Below are 11,804 nucleotides of genomic sequence, written 5' to 3'. Positions count from 1 at the left end.
CTGTGGTCTCAGGGAAAGCCATGATTTTGGATTGACAGAAGTCTGACGCAACACACCGTTCGAAAGTGCGACCAACCATAGCTTTATCAAACCCACCCTCCTTGTTGGGCCGTTAAAGCAATAGACAAGACGGCTTTTCTCAGCCTTTGCTCCTCGCATTTGCACACCAGCTGACGTTTGCCCAACGTTGACTGCTTTTGCTTTTTCTCTCTTTTTTGCAACTTTTTTCTTGTCCTAAGCTTGAAGTTCGTCCCTTTCAATTTCAACAGTAACACCAAGAGAGCAAGTTTTTGATTATAATTGAAGGGAGACAAGTTTCAATCTCCATGCCCTTGTTCCTATTATTTTTGGGAATTTGAACTGTGTAAATATACGACTTTGATTTTTCAGTATCGATATTGGGATCTGCCGGTGTTTTTGTCTCACATTGTGTTTCGGCACTGTCGTATTGAGAATGTCTGTTCTGTCTGCCTTTTCTTTCTTTTTTTTTTCTTTTTTTGGGTCTTGTTTGAGTGCTAGGATTAATTACTCATTCTCATTTCTGGAGGAAATTGACACAGAAAAGATGACGAATTATACTGATATTGGTACCGTCAACTTAATAATATCTTCCATATTAATTACATGATAGTTTTATATATGATAAAATATTATTTATAATTTTACCTTAAACCTATATATTGATAGGGAGTAGTTAAAGTCTGTTTGATAGCATAAAAAGCGTGTTGGTAATGATAACAAAATAATAAATAAACCTACATAAGTGGGGTGAGCAATCCAAACAGTTATTTCTTACAAATTTTCACTTCATGAGTTGAGGTAATTACCTTTTTATGCATTGGCATATTCGAACGAGACGTGACGGAGAGACGGAGATGCCTTTAGTGGGACTTGAGAAACAAAGGAGGCCAGACTCAAGACAGACTAGTCTTTTTCTTGTCTCTAGGTATAATATTAATTGCATATCTCTAATGAAGATTTTACTTATTTATACCCTCCCTCTTCAACACCTTGTTCTAATTTGAGCTACAATCCCAAAGCCATAGGAGCTCACTCTTTGGTGGTCAAACAGCTATCATGGCCTTCCATCGGTGCTGATCAGAATCAAAGCGACGAACCTCTCTCTCTCTCTCTCCGTCCGATGAACTAACCTCTCTCTTGAACCGTGAATGCCCCATTGACACGTCATACGCATGTGATTGTTTCACCACCACCGACCTCTTTCAACATGAAGAGCAGGCTTAAATTTTCTAGTGATGGCTAGCCTGTGTCTTATATGTTTATGTCTGTCATGGACAACACCCTTTGCGAGACATTACTACATGCTCCGATTAATTAAACAAAAATAGTATCACTTTTGGTTCTTCATTATTTTTTATTAAATAGAACACTTTTGTTCATGTTAACGATTGACATTTTGAGATGCAGGGTAGCCCATGAACATTTGGCCAATAATAATGGAATCCGTTGCTAATGTGCAGACCAGGTAAAAGATAATCTCAACTGGATGGACGGATTAATCATCCTCATGGACTGCACGTTATCAAGAAAAGCAGTGTTGGCCTTTCCATGTCCAAGACTTTAACAAAAATGCCCCTGGATCAGATTCAGTAACGACAGGGTCCAAAAGATTGAACAGCTAAGACATCACTCAATAGTAAAATTAATGTCTTCTTCAAACACCGAATAACATTCCTAGTCAATAATACTATTCAATTCCTTTTTCCCACAATCCTGTGATCCACCGAAACCGTTTGAACTCCATAAAATGAGCATTTAAAAATATAGGTTACAGGCATTCGATATGTGCAAATCGAATAGATGAGCGAATCAGAAGCACAAAAACAAGAAATTTGGTACACAAAGACAAAGAAAATTCATAAAACTTTTGAAATAACTAGCAGTCCACGGCAAAACCACCTTCATTTCACGCTGCACTGAGAATTCTATTGCCGAGAAATTGGAGACATTGGCATGGATGATGGTTGGTTATAGATATTGACATCTGAACCCTGAAAACCCTGATAAGAATTTGTAGGAGGTGTACTGAAGGGAGGTATAGCATTCACTGGAGCCCCAACTGTCAGATAACTCGGCATTGAAGGCAGCTGTTGTTGGGCCATGCCATAGCTGTATGGTGCACTTGTTATTGATCCTGCAGAGTGCATGTACTGGGGCACTGTGTATTGCGCTATAGGCGGCAGTGGAGGCAGTGGTGGAGGAGATGTTGAGGGAGGTGGTGGTGGCTCATTTGGAGTAAACTGTTGGTTGGTAGCAGAGACATGTTGTATAGATTCAGGATGAGGGTAAGGAGGAACTGGAGGTCGATGAAGATTTTGAGCGGGCATGTAAGAGGATTGGTCATTTTCAAGCTTATGCCTCTTTTCAGGGGGGTAATCACAAGGGGTTTCTTTCATTGGATTGCCTATGACACCCTCTGATGCAAGCGAGGATAAGACATAGGAGAGCATCTGCGCTGAGGATGTCGACGCAGTTAGCTTTGCTGCCACTGCAGCAGCGGCCGACTTGCGTGGGTCTTCCTCAACATGGCCAGATTTTTCAGGAAAGGAAACCTGCCGTGTGTACATTACAGGAGCTGATTGTTCCCTATCCCCTGGTATGAAACCATGAGGTGCCATGGAGGTTTGAGCTTCCCTTGGGCTCTGCTCAAGTAGTGACTGAACTTTGTCTCTATTTGATAACCGTTGGCAGACACTACCTGCCTGTTCTGATCGGGACTGTGCGGCCTGGAAAACAATACAGGGAAAAGAAAGCATGCAAAAATTTAAAATGTATACAGGCCACATCCCAAGAAAATTAGCCACAAAATTTGTACCCTTAACAGACCTCTGAAGGCACCAAGGACGTTATAATCAAAAAATGTGTTCCTTCATTGTCTTAATGTTAAACACCCACCAACAAAAAAATTAAAAAAATAAATATTTTTTGTGTAAGTTGTCTCTTACATCCTCCAATAAAAAACCAACATATATGACATTTGCAGGATTTCAAATGACTTGAACTTCACCTCTATCGATCCATAAAATCTTCCACCCTTTGTTAGTTCAATCAAGAATTTGTGTTGCAATAAAATAAGCCAAACCAACAAGCTACAATAGGTATCAATACTTATTAACAATTCATCAACAGAATACAAAGAAGTTCAGCAATCTGCTTTTAACTCTTGGTATATAAATGCAAATACAAATCCAGACCCCACAACTTCTACCTGAGAGTGTAATATTCCATATGTTCAACTTGTTAAAAAGAATTTGAAGAAAAAAACATCTAGAAAGCAAAGTAATACTCCCACCCAAGTAGGATTTGTAAGTGACAAACCTGAAGTTGATTGCGGACTTGGCCCAGCTTGAATTCCTGGTAACAAAACCATGTAAGATTTACTAATGTCATCTCTTGCAAAATAGTATGCAACTGTGAAGTAGTCTGGCCAACCGACCTGCTCCTGGAGGGCTTCTCTTAAATGAGACATGAGAGTTGTTCTTGCTGATTCTACCGCCGTTAATTGTTCAATACAGTCCCTCAGTACCGCATGCTGCCCCTGCAGCTCCTCCACAAAACCAGATCCATGGAATTGCCCTGTTAAAGCAAACAGTTGAGAGAAAAGAGAGATCTAATATGATGTGAACAACCTCGATGACAAGGATCCTGGAGGACCAATAAGAAAAACTGCGGACTTTCTTTATACATTTTGATCCAGATTTAACTTTGGGGTAGTTCTGGATTTTAAAATCCAGAAAATTAAAATTGCAAAGTTCTTGAAATTCAATCAATTGGATTTCAGTGCATTTGAGATGTATGTCTGCGTATGTTTGTGATATGTAAGATATTGATGATAGTTAAATCGATATCCAACATTCCAAAAAGGAGATGCGATTACAAATTGTTTGAAATCTATCTTATAGAAACTTGATTAAGTAGTCTTCAATCTGCTATTTTAATCGCATAAATCATGGTCGAAGCGTTTAGCCAATCAACTTGATACAATAGCGGCCATAATACACAACTCATCATGATGCAAAGTCAAAATGGAGTCACTTCAAGAAAATATTTTGACAAAAAACTATTATGGCAGCATGAAACACATCTCTATCTAGCTAAAACAAAAACTATTCCTCAAAATTGCAGAGGAAAAAAGGGCCTCTCAGTTCTAGCATCAAGAAACTTCAGCCAGAACAGGTGACATTTAAACTTCCAAGTCCAGCCACACCACTAGACAAAATCGGAAAATTCCACATTGCAACCACAAACTACCACAAATTTTCACAATGCACCCCAAACTACCAAAATCAATAACTCTGTGATGTCAGCCAGAACAGGTGACATTTAAACTTCCGAGTCCAGCCACACCACTGGATAAAATGGGAAAATTCCACATTGCAACCCCAAACTACCACAAAATTTTCAAATTGCGCACCAAACTACCAAAACCAATAACTTTGCAACCAAACTACTAGTTTCTTTCATTTTCCACCATCTGTTCAATTAAACTGTTAGATAAGATGGCACCCTTAAAGTTTAAGTGAATTGTCTAAAATTCCCTTGCTACAATTTAGTAGAAAATAGGAAAAAAAAAACAGTAATATAAGTAAAATACCACAATAGAACAGAACTAATAAGAAATAAAAACAAATAATATACATTTTAACAAAAAATCAGATTGGTGGTCACCGCTACAGGTGCACTGGCGGGCCACCTACCCAGTCTTTTTAAAAATATATATATATATATATATATAATGTTTTTATTCTAAATTAATGGCAAATATGTAATATTAACTTTGCAGTGAGGTCATTAGATAATTCACTCACAAGTTTTAGGATTTCTTAATATTTAACATTCTAATTGGCCAGGGGATGCAATTGAAGAATTTGATGATTTGGGGTATCAAATTGTTAGTTTTGTTAGTTTGACATGCAATTTTAAATTTGGGGTGTAGTTTGGGAGTGCAAAATCAAAGCACCCCTTGCAAGGCACGACAGTCAACTATATTTAGTATTTTTAGAACAGGCAAGTCCAGTCTTGGCCCAACTTATAATGGCATAGTTGTGTTGGTCTAAGATGATACTAAAATCTTGTGTTCAGGAAATGCTCATTAATATTAGACAATAGGACATGCATTTCTGACATGATAATACAAAAAAGATAATCAGGAAGCTCACTATAAACAAATTAGAATGAATGAAATTACATGTCATATATTTACCAAATTGAAAGGGGAAGAAAAGGAGCAATAGAATGTGTACTCATGCATACATGACTACACATAATTCACAGCAATTACATTATATCAGAAGTTTGAGAAGCATTATGAAGATAGATGCACATGGAATACCTGAATTAATATCGCCACCAATTTCCTTATCTACTTTCTCAAGACTGCTAACGGCATTGGTACACTTGCTCAGTACAACTTCTTCATCCAACTGGCCACCATAAAGAATATGATAGTCTGAAACTATTTTTTCCAATATATTTCCAGCAGATGGTCTCTGTTTAAGAGAAGACAACAAAAAAAGCATTAGTCCAATAGTTGTATATGATACTTCAATATCTATGCAAACATATAGTCAGCTCCGGAAATTTGAATTACCAGTTTGAAGCTCAAATTCTTTCCATTTCTATTATTATTTTCAATTTGTCTACCCGCAAGCCCTTCCTTCAGAAGTTGCCCCCGAGAACCAAAAACTTTTCTTTCTTCCCATATATCAATCTGCATGAGGAAGAATTAGATATACACTTCATTCTAAGTTCCTAATAACGAAGTATCTGGTACACATTTAAAAAGATATATATATATATATATATAAGTATCTCGTGTATATTATATGCAATGACATGCATTACCTAGAAATCTGAAATAGTACCAGACCAGATTTCACAACTTGCTAATTGTCCAATAGCCAAAAAACATAAGCATAGATAAGGCTGTAAAGCACATAATTTATTGAGAAGACCATAAAGTACATGCTTGATTATTCATTCCAGCTCGTTCTTTCATAAATTTTACTCAGACGTTTCAAATTTGTTGTTACACTTGATAAAGACAGTGAATTTCCAAGTTCCAACAAATACAACACAACTCGAATAAAAAAAAGAAAGACAAGTTAACCGACTAAACCAAATACTGCATGCTTTCACCCATAGAGGGGAACAAAGGCCTATAACCTATCATTCATCAATTAATACGGAAAAGAGGAAGATTAAAAGGGGGAAAAAAGATAAAAAAAAAAAAAATTGGATGCAGGAACATCCAATTAAAAAGCTTTTCAATGGAAACTTTTACATAAAAAAAAATTTGATGTCACTAAAGCAATCTGTTATATCTCTGTTTTATTTTTGAATTTCAGGACTGGCCAGAATATCCTAATGTCATCCACAAGGAGCCGGATGATGAAGCTTCCTCAGATAAAGATGTCTCCAACACTATTCACACCCAGCAAGAACAACTTTTCGTTATGGTCTGCTAATGTTTGTCATAACATCATCAATACCATTTCAAGCAGACTATTTTCTGCATGGGAAACCTATTTCCTAAGGTGAAGCTAACTATTTTCAAAACAGAGTACACAGCTCCAAACACAACGGCAAATCAGATATACCAGTCGTAGTGCAGAATTCCTGTGAAGCTAACTATTTTCAAAACAGAGTACACAGCTCCGAACACAAGGGCAAATCAGATATACCAGTCGTAGTGCAGAATTCCTTCCATAATCATCCCCATTTTCAATCACATCACGAAGAGCACCTGGAAGAACCTTCCAAAACTCACCAACAAACTCTGAGCCCTTTCGCCTACTGTTCTGCAATATGTCATTTGCAAGATATAGAAAGGCCAATCTCTGCTCACGTGGAGAACAATTAAACTGCCGATCCCATGTTTCAACAACTTGTTTTGCTTTATTCATATGGAATATACACCAATGTGACAAAGCTTAAGCACATTAAGGATGGCAAGCTCACAAACAGCCCTAAAATAACAGTGAATGCTGAGGAACACTATGAAATAATCAAGCTTAAGAGGAAACTACAATAATGACCTCAACAATGATTCAAATTAGAGACCCATTACAAGAAGAATTATCAAATATAGATAGACCTTAATGTCACAGCAATAAATAATGGAACACAAAGGTCTTAGTTTGTCATAACCCCAAGGGGTTGGCTCAAGTGGTAAGAGCCTTGGTCTTGGAGGTATGCTCCCTCCAGGTCTAAGGTTCGAATCCCTAGGTGCAAACATTTCTAGGAGCCATTGGATTGAGAGAATTTTTCCTTGAATTACTCGAGATGTACCTGCAGCAAACTCATTGTTGAGAGCCTATGCATCCTTGGGATTAATCAGGACTTTGTTCCCGGACACCCGGTGCCAAATCATAAAAAAAAAAAAATGTCAATGCAACCAAAACTTTAAGGACAGTGGCTGGTCACATGCACAAATAAATTAAAAACAAAACAGCATAAAATTCATCTTAAATAATCTAGAAGCAGAAACAAATATGCAAGGTCATCATTCATCCAATGCCATTAAAAGGATACTCTCTATACTCGCCTGTGAACTGTTGAGCTTGGCCAGCTTTTCTGCCAAAATCTGTGGATTGAATGCACTGCCCATTGATTCTGATAACAGCTTGCCCAACTAATGAAGCACAATGCAGACCTCTAAGAGTGAAGTAACCTACACATTTTCCCGATGAATAAAGTAACCTATACAAGTGAGGGGTGGGGGAGAAAAGAAAAAAGAAAAGAAATAATCAAAGGAGACTTGGCACCCCAAGAGGCCTTTAGGGCAAAGCTTATAAAAGATATATAAAAATATTGTTTGAGTAATATACAAGCAACTCTCCCATCAAAACCAAAAGCTAGCAAAGTTTTCAATTCGCAAAACCGACGAAGTTTCATTTGACTAATACACAAGCAAGCCTCCTATCAAAACCAAAACCTAGCAAAGTTTTCAATCAACAAAACTGATAAAGTTTCATTTGACTAATACACAAGCAAGCCTCCTAAACAAGAAAGCCTCCTATCAAAACCACAACCTTGCAAAGTCTTCAATTAGCAAAACTGACAAAGTTTCATTTGACTAATACGCAAGCAAGCCTCCTATCAAAATCAAAATTCAAAACCCAGTTTGTTCACAATACTACATGGGTTTTTAGAAACTCATGTCTTGACACATCCATTCATCTCCCATTAGTTTTTTAACAGAAAATAATTTGTGCAAACCCATAAGGTATAAGTCTTGTGCAGGCTCTTTTGAAAAAAGTGAGACCCGTAAAAAAATCCAATTTTCTATGGTGGGCATCAATTTTTTTCAAGAGAAATAATATTCGTAGCCACGGAGTGTACAGGAGCCATGCAACTCTTTTAAAAAAAGTGAGTAAATACAGAATTTACGTTAAAAATTAATAATAATAAATCTCACTATTTTTTAAAACGATTGCACATAAGTAGCATTACTCCATTTTTAAAGGATGAGAGCTTGCACTTAGTTTTTAACCACACATTATGTCGTGTGGCCAACAAAACATGTGTCAGCCAATCAAAAGCCTGACACATGGCATTTTAGTTCTGCGTGAGCCTCTGCAACATCAGAAGAAATAAGAACAATAATAACAACGGTAGAAGAAAACGAACACGTTTAAATAAAGATTATCATAACAGGGAACTGCCGTGGCTTATTGATGCCTAAAAAATAAAGCTAAACGAATCTAAACCCTAGAGCCGTTTTATTCTGAGCAAACTGTTCGCAAACTATGAAGCAGCTACCGTGAATGCTACTCGAGATCAGTCAAGCAGCTAAAAGATAAGACAGCGCATAACTAATTATCTATAAAATTAAAGAATGTAAAAAGGAAAAGAGTAGAGCTTCAATTGAATTAAAGCCCAAAAAACAAAGAGACACTAAAGGAGTCAATCTCCAAAAGTAAGCAAAGGACAAATGATTTGTACAGAAGCAATTAACTGACCAGAGGGCATAGAGCTTATAATCGTAGAGAAGAATGCCAGTGAGGCACAGGAAGAATCAACAGCGGGTGAAAATAGCAGGGCCGAGCTCTTCATCCATGAGAGAGGGAGATAGAGAAGGTACAGAAAGAATTAGGGGTTTGGTGGTAGGGTTTTGACGAAAGCGAATTGCTTATTCTTTTTTTTTTTTTTTCTGTTTTTTTGGGTAGTGTTATGTTGTGTCGTTCGGAGAAGATATGGCTACTGTACGAATTGGAGTTGGGGGAACCGACGAAGAACAGCCTTCTTTCTCTCGAGTGTGATGGAGAGGGAGGTCACTTTTGTTCCATGTTCAGCCTCGCTTGGTAGAGAATTTCTAAAATAGAAATGCCCTTGGTCTCAGGGACTTCGTGTGGTGAAAGTTGAAACTGCCGCTGGCCCACTGCTGACGTAAACTCTTTCATCTTTCAGGCCCGTCCAGTCCAAAACCAATCGTCGACGTCGTTTTTGGGGATGTGGATGTTTGAGTTATGACTTATGATCGGCGTTGACGTGAACAAATTAGAAAAGAAAAACTTCAATCCTATATCATGTAGATGAAGATAATGATCATACTCTTCTATTAATAACAAACTATTTTAACTCCATCATCGTACTTCTAAAATAATTAAGGATCGTGACCGCCTAGTATCATATATTTTATTGTCCCTCTTACCATATTTTTTTATTTTTTAAAAGTTATCCATGCTGTTTTATTTTAAGAGAAATGATATTTACAATCGTGGTTGTGCAAGCGGCGTGCAGTCGTTTTGAAAAAAATGAATTAATATGAGACCCACATGAAAAAAAACTAACTTTTTAATCGTGGACTCTACTCTTTTTCAAAACGATTACGCGATGTTTATAATTTTACGACTGTATGTAGCGTTGCCGTTATTTAATGACTCCTTTTATCATGTCTACATTCTACTACTCGTCTCTAATCCCACACGTCTCCAAATTTATCCAAGTGCACAGCTAGTTATCCACAGTCCTTGTCATTATCAATGGCTTTATTAGTATTAATTTAGGTCTGTTTTGTTAGATAAATTGAAACTATACATATGAGATCATCTAGCTAACAAAACGGTCATAAACTATGCGTTTTTAACTTTTATAACCAATCCCCCATCTGACATATCAACAGTAAATACCGAAAATCATTGTCCAACAACGTGAGTCGTGACTTGTCGACCTCTTTTTATTTTTCAATCCCAATTCAAATTTATCTCATTACTGCCCCTTGAAACATCTGCTGAAATCTCTGGAAAATCTACAACTCTTTTAATACATTTAATTATCTATTAATCAAAATTATTCTAATTTATAATTATAATAAAAAAATTTCGAATTTCTTATATATAGAAAAATAAATAAGTCATAATTAGAATAATATATTTTAAAAGAAAATTTTTATTTTTTGAGATTATGGAATAATTTCAATCGACAATTTCAAAATATATTCTGAGATTTTAATTTATTTATGATAGATTTTTTAATTACTCATGAATATTACTTTTTATTAATATATTTATAAATAGAACTCAATAACTATTAAATGACTTTTAATCATTGGTGGGACCTATCCTTTTAATAAATTTAAAAAAATTAAAATTATTTTATCTAATTTCATCTCATCTTATTATCTAAATATATATATTTTTTATAAATTATTTTATCTTATATTAATTTACAAATCTTATTATTATTTAAAATATTTATCTGTAACTAATATGCCTCATTTATAATTAATTTCCTGCAGCCTCATTTATTCTTGGCCATGCTTGAAGATGAAGGGATAAAAATTGAAAGGATAAGGGAAGGACAATGGGAGGCAAAAGCCGAGGAATGGAAAAATGTCTGGGAAAAAGAGATGAGTCGACAGATAAAGCAGATAGAAAGGGGGTCAGGTATATACGAGGGAACAATAAAGTGACATAAATTGAATTTTTCATCAACTACAGTTAAGAGTAGATAAAAATGATATGGGATTAAAGATTTTGAAACTTCTTATTTTTTCCCATTTTGGAGCAACGAGAGAGAGAAAGATTCTTCAACTTCAGACTATAAATTAACATGACGTTATCATTTATATAATAAGCTACAAAATATCACAAGAGATTATAAAATATTCTTATTTATGACGGGTTTGCATTCAAAACGATCTATAGATATATGTCATGTATCGAACTAGATAAACTTGCTATTGTTGTTCTCTACTTATTTTTGTTTTATTTACTTTCAATTCATTGTAATAGAAATACGTACGGGCGTCATACCGTCACTCCGGATGCCCGTGGGCTTTAAATGGCACCGACCAATATCCAAGCCATCATCGAGGATTGGAAATGATTCCTCCCCCTTCCTCCTCCTGTTATTACAAAGCAGGCCTTAACAGCCATGTTGTGGACCTTTGTCCAAAGATTTTAAATTTTGTGTTGGATTTCATATCAACCATTTAAATTTCGTGTTGTAATAGGTATTTCTTATTTGTGGTTTTTTTTATAGCGTTCTCGTTCATTTTCGTACGCGACCTATGCGAGCTCTTCTAATGTATTGGCCGGGGACAAAGAAATTTATTAGCTAGCTAGATAGGGGCGTCGAGTTAGTAGAGATCAGGCGCACTCTTGCGTTTCTTTATGTATCCATTGTTGTTTCTCAAAAAAAAAAAAATGTATCCATTGTTATAATCCTTTTATGTATCGATTGTATTTTTATTTTTTAATGTAAAATTTACTATTTTACAAAGAAACTAAATTAATGAATTTGTCTATTTAAAATTTGTATCAATAATTTCATTCTAT

General features: G+C 35.9%; 1 protein-coding gene across 5 annotated transcripts; it reads right to left on the bottom strand.

Moving 5' to 3' along the window:
• Positions 1 to 1,631: 1,631 nt before the first annotated feature.
• On the bottom strand, positions 1,632 to 9,347 carry LOC122302253 (regulation of nuclear pre-mRNA domain-containing protein 1A-like). 5 transcript variants are annotated; one of them, XM_043113429.1, is made up of 8 exons: positions 8,985 to 9,347; positions 7,555 to 7,722; positions 6,705 to 6,952; positions 5,612 to 5,731; positions 5,354 to 5,510; positions 3,458 to 3,597; positions 3,340 to 3,375; positions 1,632 to 2,747 (listed from the first exon to the last, which is right to left on the bottom strand). In XM_043113429.1, exons 2-8 carry the CDS (start codon positions 7,628 to 7,630, stop codon positions 1,947 to 1,949), a joined length of 1,578 nt encoding a protein of 525 aa, XP_042969363.1. In that variant the 5' UTR covers positions 7,631 to 7,722; positions 8,985 to 9,347; the 3' UTR covers positions 1,632 to 1,946. The 5 variants fall into 5 exon arrangements, with proteins under 5 accessions (XP_042969363.1, XP_042969364.1, XP_042969362.1 ...); XM_043113430.1 differs by having other exon boundaries at positions 6,705 to 6,821; positions 7,568 to 7,693; XM_043113428.1 differs by having other exon boundaries at positions 7,555 to 7,693; positions 8,985 to 9,346.
• Between the last annotated feature and the right edge of the window lie 2,457 nt (positions 9,348 to 11,804).

This window comes from Carya illinoinensis, chromosome 3 (assembly GCF_018687715.1).
Source record: "Carya illinoinensis cultivar Pawnee chromosome 3, C.illinoinensisPawnee_v1, whole genome shotgun sequence".
NCBI classification, from domain to species: domain Eukaryota; kingdom Viridiplantae; phylum Streptophyta; class Magnoliopsida; order Fagales; family Juglandaceae; genus Carya; species Carya illinoinensis.
Note: the sequence above shows the minus strand (reverse complement) of the source record. Positions and strands in the feature narration are given on the sequence as shown.

What these genes read in the sequence shown, in the direction of transcription:
- LOC122302253 (XM_043113429.1), bottom strand. Translation starts at nt 7,630, where the DNA reads ATGGGCAGTGCATTCAATCCACAGATTTTGGCAGAAAAGCTGGCCAAG. An exon ending in GGAATTCTGCACTACGACTG is followed by an intron (nt 5,732 to 6,704) that starts GTATATCTGATT and finishes TTCCTCATGCAG; the next exon opens with ATTGATATATGGGAAGAAAG. An exon ending in TGGTGGCGATATTAATTCAG is followed by an intron (nt 3,598 to 5,353) that starts GTATTCCATGTG and finishes TTGCTTTAACAG; the next exon opens with GGCAATTCCATGGATCTGGT.